Raw genomic sequence first — 6,716 nt, 5'->3', positions numbered from 1 at the left:
GAGGGTTTGTTTGGCCTCCTCCCTACTGCATTTTCCTATGATAAGCTGAAATATTTTTGTTTGTTTGTTGAAATAAAAACTGGAAGGGGCATTTACATTAGAAGGGGCAGTGGCTCAGTGGCAGAGCATCTGCCTGGCATGCAGAAGGTCCCAGGTTCAATCCCCGGCACCTCCAGTTAAACAGGACCGAGCAGTAGGTGATGAGAAAGACCTCTGCGTGAGACCCTGAAGGATACAGGGAGGGGCCATGGCTCAGTGGCAGAGCATCTGCTTGGCATGCAGAAGGTCCCAGGTTCAATCCCCAGCACCCCCACTTAAAAGGATCAGGTGGTGTGAAATACGCTCCACTCGTAGTCTAAAATGGTCAAAAATATTCATACTGTATTTATTTACTTCATTTGCACCCTGCTGAAATGGGCACCAGCTGGCATGGCACAGCAGAGCGTTGCACCAAAAGGGGCAAAACCCAAATGTCTGCTTGTGCTATGAAGCTCCCTCCGTGACTTAAGACCCGCTCATTCTTTCTCACAACAAGCAAAGAGAGAGGATCACTATTTGGCACACATGTTCTTTCTCAGCCTAACCATATTTCGCAGACGAGCTGCTGTGAAAATTAAAAAAGGGAGAATCGCACATTAGGCACGCCAAATTCCTTGGAAGTCGGGGAGGGGACAAGGATGAAATCAAGAAATCCATCCCACTTGGATCCCTCCCCCAATAGAAAATAGGGCCAGGGTCAGTCCTTCAAGATGGCGGGGCAGAGCATAACTTTACCAGGGTATAACCTCATTTGTCGTATGGGCCCCAATTCCCATTTCTACTCAGGACGAGGAACCATTTCTGCAGGAAGTCGAAACCCGGAGGACGACATTAAAGGACAACAACAACAACAAAAAAACCCTCCCCCCCAAAAAAAACCCCAGCAATCAGAGACAGAAAAGGAAGTGGACAGATCAAGAAGTCGAGATTTTGCATTCCAACTATCTATAGGAAATAGTTCTTTTTATTATTTCAAGTTTTCATAAAAATCCGTCATTATTGAAACCCAAAAAAAAGTTACAGAGGAAGTTTGTAACTTTTCTTCTGTTTTGTTTTTGTCGTCGATTGTTGTTTTGGAACTTTGTTTTAGATTTCCTGTCGTCGTTAAGGACGGACACCCAGAATCCATCAGAATACGTCCTACGTACACGGGAAGTTCCGGAGACGTCAGCAGAATGTTTTCACAAAGAGGACAAGGAGGGAAGTGATGCGGGGCTGTGGGGGGGGGACGGAACAGGGGGCGGGGTGGGGAGGGAGCCGGGTGAAGAGAGAAGAGAGCTCGGTATGTTTGACGCACCATTATCTCTTTTTCTGATTTTTTTGTTTTAAAAAAAACACACCCTCTTATTGAGTTTAATCGATTGCTTTTTTTAAAAAAAACCCAACAACTGTCAGATCATTTTCATGTTGAACTTGCGCGGCGCATCAGCAGCGGAACTGATGCCCGCGTCGGACTTCCGCGGGACGTACTCGATTTCGATGTTGTGCTTGGTGTTGCCTTTGCCCCGACTCCAGAGGAAGAGGAGCACCAGGCAGAAGAGCACGACCCCCAGGAAGGAGATGAAGCCCATTGTGGTGGCGATTATGAGGGTCTTGATGTCAAAGGGGAAAGGCACGGTGGTGCGCGTGCTGTTGGCGTCGCTCTCATTGGGCTGGTTGGAGATGAAAGCAAAGGTCTTATTGGGCTGGTGGGGCCAGTCGGGGGAGTAGCTGCGGACGTGCAAGTGCGCCAGCATGGTGTCGTTGCCGCCGGCATTGCTGGCGATGCATAGGTAGGTGCCATTGTCCTGGATCTGGGCATAGCGCACCTCCAGTGTGCCATCGGGGAAGACGGTGAGCCGCCCATTGGTTTTGGTAGAGATGAGGTGCTTCCTGGGCGAGAGCCACATGATGGCGGGAGGCGGGTCCCCGTCCGCGCGGCAGACAAACTGCACCGTGTGGCCCTCGTCCACAAAGATCTGCTGGGGCTTGCGGTCCCGTATCCGAGACCGGCGGCAGATGAAGTAGTTGGGCAGGAGGGCCTCGGAGAAATCCTTGAACTCTTTTCCCTGGACAAATTCCGGAGTGGTGCAGGTGGGCTGCCGCTTGTTAAAATTCAGCCGCCAGCGCCGCCGGAAAATCCAAAGGAGCCGGCAGTCGCAAGCCAAGGGGTTGTTATCGATGATGAGCGTTTCCAGGTTCCCCACCGAGTGGAAGGCCGACTCTTCCAAGGTGTTTAGGACGTTCCCCGAAACGTTCAAGATGCGCAGATAGTTGAGGCCCCGGAAAGCGTACGGTTCCACCACGGCCAGCTGGCCACCCACCAGCTGTATCTCCTGAAGCCTGAGTAGGTCGTGAAGCATGGAGCCTTCGATCGTGGTGATGGGGTTGTAGGACAGGTTCAGGAACCTGAGATAGACCAGATGCCTCAACGAGACGTAAGGGATAGACGTCAGGTTGCAGTGGGTGATGGACAAGGACGTCAGGTTGAGCCCGTACAGGCAGTTGGACGTCATGGTGTCTAGGTACGGCCAGTGCGAGATCTCGAGGACCTTCAGTCTGTACAGCCGCTTAAACGAGTAATCCCTGATGGCGTTGATGTTCAGGTGGCGCAGCTGCAGCACGATCAGGCTGTGCAAGTGAGAGAGCGCCTCTGTGGGGATGGAGGTCAAGTTGCATTTCTCCAGGGTCAGGTGCTCCAAGCTGTTGAGGCCGCTGAAGGCCCGGTGGGAGATGTAGACCAGGTCGTTGTCCCCGACCTCCAAGGACTTCAGGTTGTACAAGTCCTGGAACATGTAATCCAGGAGGATCACAATCTTGTTCTCGCTAATGTCCAACTTGGTGAGATTGCTGAGTCCGGTGAACACCCCGATGGGGATCAGTTTGAGCCGATTGCTCCTGAGACCCAGAGTCCTGAGGTTGAAGAGGTTATTGAACGCCCCCGGCTCGATGGCGCTGATAATGTTCTCGTTTAGCTCCAGCTCCTCCAAGTGAGGGAAATTGGCAAACTCGTCCGGGTTGAGAGTCTTAATGCGGTTCTTCCCCAGGTCCAAGAGTTTCGTCTCTGTGGGGATGCCCTCGGGGACCATCAAGAACCGCTTCCGGTGGCACAGCACGGAGCGTTCCTGAGCGGAGCAGTCGCAGCGGGGCGGGCAGCCCGTGGCAGAGCCGGAGAGGATGGACCCCAACATCAAGATGAGAATCGGCTGCCAGCAGGCCAGGATTGGGCTATACATACTCAACTCGCCCGCCACCATCCTATCTTTCACCTGCAGGGGGCGACAGAGAATCAAGAGAGAGAGAGCGGAAAGTGTTAGAAACCGAAGACCTGGAATCCACACCGCTATCACAAAAACAGCATTAGGCATATCAAGCGAATGAGGTTGGTGGATACATTCAGACACCTCTCTTTTCTTGGAGGGGGAAAGGGCCGTCAAGTCACAGCTGACTTAGGGCGACCCCATGGGGTTTTCAAGGCAAGAGATACTCAGACGTCCCTCCATGTCACGACCCTGGTATTCCTTGGTGGTCTCCAATGTTCCCTCTAAGCTGTGGAGTCTTGTGAGCAAAAACTTTACTTCTTGAGCTACTGGCATTAAAGTTGTGAGTGAGTAATTTGGCTACTGCATAAATTAGTTTGCTCTGTAGCCATCCTTCCTGAGCTAAGACAAAAATGTGTGAGCTGGAGGCTAAAGAACTGTGAGCTAGCTCACACTAACTCAGCTTAGAGGGAACACTGGTGGTCTCCCATCCAAATACTAGCCAGGGCTGACCCTAGAATCATAGAGTTGGAAGGGACCTCCAGGGTCATCTAGTCCAACCCCCTGCACAATACAGGGAATTCATAAATACCGCCCCACCCCACCCCCAAGTGACCCCTGTTCCATGTCCAGAAGATGACAAAAAAACCCACCAGGATACCAAGCCAAACTGGCCTGGAGAAAAATGGCCTCCTGACCCCAAAGTGGTGATCAGCATTTCCCTGCTTAATTACTGAGATCGGACGAGATCGGGCCCATCCAGGTCAGGGGGAGAGAGACGTTCAGAGGTAGCGTTGCCATTGCCTCCCTCTGCGTCATGACCCTTGACTTCCTTGGAGGCCTCCCATCCAAATACTAACCAGGGCCGACCCTGCTTAGCTTCCGAGAGCTGATGAGATCCGGCTAGTCGGAGTCTGGGCTCTCTTTTCTTCGACATTTAAAATTTGGATTAGCATCTGAACACACGGAAAGCGGCCTTATACTGAATCGGACCATCGGGCCGCCGAGGGCCACCTTGTCTGCTCCCAGGGGTCCACAGCCTTTTCGAACCTGCAGGCACATTTTGAATTTTGACAGAGGGCAGAGGGCGCAACGGCAAAAATAATAATAAATGGCTGCCACACAGGGTCGTAACCAGGATTTTTGGCTTCAGGGGGCATTTAAATAAGTCAAGGGGGGTCGCTGTGTCAGGAGCAACAAGAGAGTAAATTCTTTTCTAAAATGCGTGCGAGAGAGAGGGCTGGAGTTGGGAGCTGGAGTCGGGGGCAGATGTGCCTTGTGGTGTGCCTCGCCCTCGGCCAGCCAGAGGTGCACTGCCAGTAGGCAGGGGAGGGTGATAGCTCGGTGTAGCTGTGGTATGTGAGAAAAATAAAATAAACCAGCTGGACAGGAAGTCGGGGGGCTTGGGTGATAAGTCGGGGGGCCTGGCCCCGAGATGCCCCATGGGAGGCAGAATCAACCCCAAAATGGCAGGGAACAGGCCCGTAGCCAGGACTTTGAAAGTCAGTTTGAGTAAGACAGGAAATCAATACTCCTTTAACATGATACAGGTACCCCCTCTCTCTAAATGGCCCACATAGTGCTTTTTGGGATTAAGAGAAGAACTTTCCCAGATATTTGCATGTAGGGAGGAGATTTCTTTCCCGGCCTTGACATTCATCACCAACCACAACTGGGAATACCAAACAGTAGCAAAATAATAAAAGGAGCTACGTCCTTTGGGCAGTGAAATACAATTCTTTACGCATCCTAACAGTTCTCCTACCCTCAGACCGACCCTCCCTTTTCCAAATCCACCATACAAGTTCTGAACCTCCCAAGAGGGGCCAAGACCAAAAACAAAAATGATCAAAGTCACCCTCCTGTCAGAATCAGACCCTCGAGTTGGGGTCAGACTGGATACGCACTGGTGTTCTGATGTACATAGTATGCTTGCTTGCATACTATCCCATGAGCTTATCTTTGTATTCCCAACACGAGCTTCTTGTTCTCAGCTTTATTGTAACACCTGCTAGCAATGAATCAACTCATACACAAGGTCCTCCTCTGACATTCTCAGGCCGAGGGGGCAGTTGATACATGCTTGGTTGTCTATTGTAGATAGTGCGCTTGGTACTCCTTTATGGGAAACCTCCTCCACAGAAGCCAGGAGATTGTTCGCTTCTCATGATGTTTCTTGGCCTTGCAGGAAGTCTGTCAGATCAACACTCTCACAGTGTTCATTGTATTATGTTAACCTGTCTATAACACATGTACCTATGACGTATGAATGTGGGCTGCACCAAAGTTCTCGAAAGAGCTAAACTTGTACTACCTGCCAGTTCTGTCAAAACCTTTTGATCCACCTGCAACTTTCCTGATTGCTAATAAAACCCATAAACGGACTTACTGCATCTGAGAGTTACTGTAGAGTCTTACACCACCATTCCCACGGACTTCCATCCTACCCCACCCCATTGCCCTACACAAGTCACAATCTGCCCTCTCCCCGCCTATGGTCAAACCCCACTTTGTGTTGTGCTGCATTTATTGTCGTGAGCCGCCCTGAGCCTGCTTGAGGGAAGGGTGGGGTATAAATCAAAATAATAAATAAAAATAAGGGTGGTAGCGGGTGCTAACCATTTTGGGGACCACTGGTCTACCCGGGCTGGCAGTGTTTCTCCAGAGTCTCAGGCAGAGATCTTTCACCCACTGCCGGTTTTTTTGTTTGTTGTTTTTAACTGGAGATGCCGGGGATTGAATTTGGGACTTTCTGCATATCAAGCAGATGCTCTGCCACTGAACCAGGGTCTCAGGGTGAGGTCTTTCCTATCACCTGCTGACTGGTCCTTTTAACTGGAGGTGCTGAGGATTGAACTTCCTTCTGCATGCCAAGCAGAGGCTCTTCCACTGAGCCAGGGTCCCAGGTCAAGGTCTTTCCCATCACCTACTGACTGGTCCTTTTAACGGGAGATGCTGGGGATTGAACCGGGGACCTCCTGCCTGCCAAGCAGAGGCTCTGCCACTGAGCCACATCCCTCCCCCGTTTGGGAAACAGAGTGGGAGAGGAGGAGATGGAGAACTGCAATTTTTTTAAAAATCCCCAAATAATAAACTCTAGAATATCAGGGTGAAGTTGAGGTGAAAAGGGTTCTCCCTGAAGTGTTACTTTTCAATGTGTTACTTTTCAAAGTGTTTCTTTTTAACTCCCCCCCCACCCCGGTCTCAATTAATTCAGCTTTTACATAGTTTCAGAGCATAGCCACGTTGGTCTGCAGTAGAACACCTGGAGATTGGCAACCCTAGGCATGAGAGTTCTAGGTAGCATGTTGCTCCCTCGCAGGGGTCATTTTGTAGAAAAAGAGGTGCAGGAGCTCATTAGCATAACTCATTAGCACAACTTATTTGCATATGCCACACCCCCTGACATCACCGGAAGTGTGTCAGAAGGCAACACCC

At 50.8% G+C, this 6,716-nt stretch overlaps 1 protein-coding gene across 1 annotated transcript; it reads right to left on the bottom strand.

The window, feature by feature from the left end:
• Window positions 1-1,368: 1,368 nt before the first annotated feature.
• On the bottom strand, window positions 1,369-3,287 carry LINGO1 (leucine rich repeat and Ig domain containing 1). The gene has a single exon (XM_015417550.1). It carries the CDS (start codon window positions 3,273-3,275, stop codon window positions 1,431-1,433), a length of 1,845 nt encoding a protein of 614 aa, XP_015273036.1. The 5' UTR covers window positions 3,276-3,287; the 3' UTR covers window positions 1,369-1,430.
• Between the last annotated feature and the right edge of the window lie 3,429 nt (window positions 3,288-6,716).

This window comes from Gekko japonicus, unplaced genomic scaffold, assembly GCF_001447785.1.
Source record: "Gekko japonicus isolate JY-2015 unplaced genomic scaffold, Gekko_japonicus_V1.1 scaffold5735, whole genome shotgun sequence".
In the NCBI taxonomy this organism is placed as follows: Eukaryota; Metazoa; Chordata; class Lepidosauria; order Squamata; family Gekkonidae; genus Gekko; species Gekko japonicus.
Note: the sequence above shows the minus strand (reverse complement) of the source record. Positions and strands in the feature narration are given on the sequence as shown.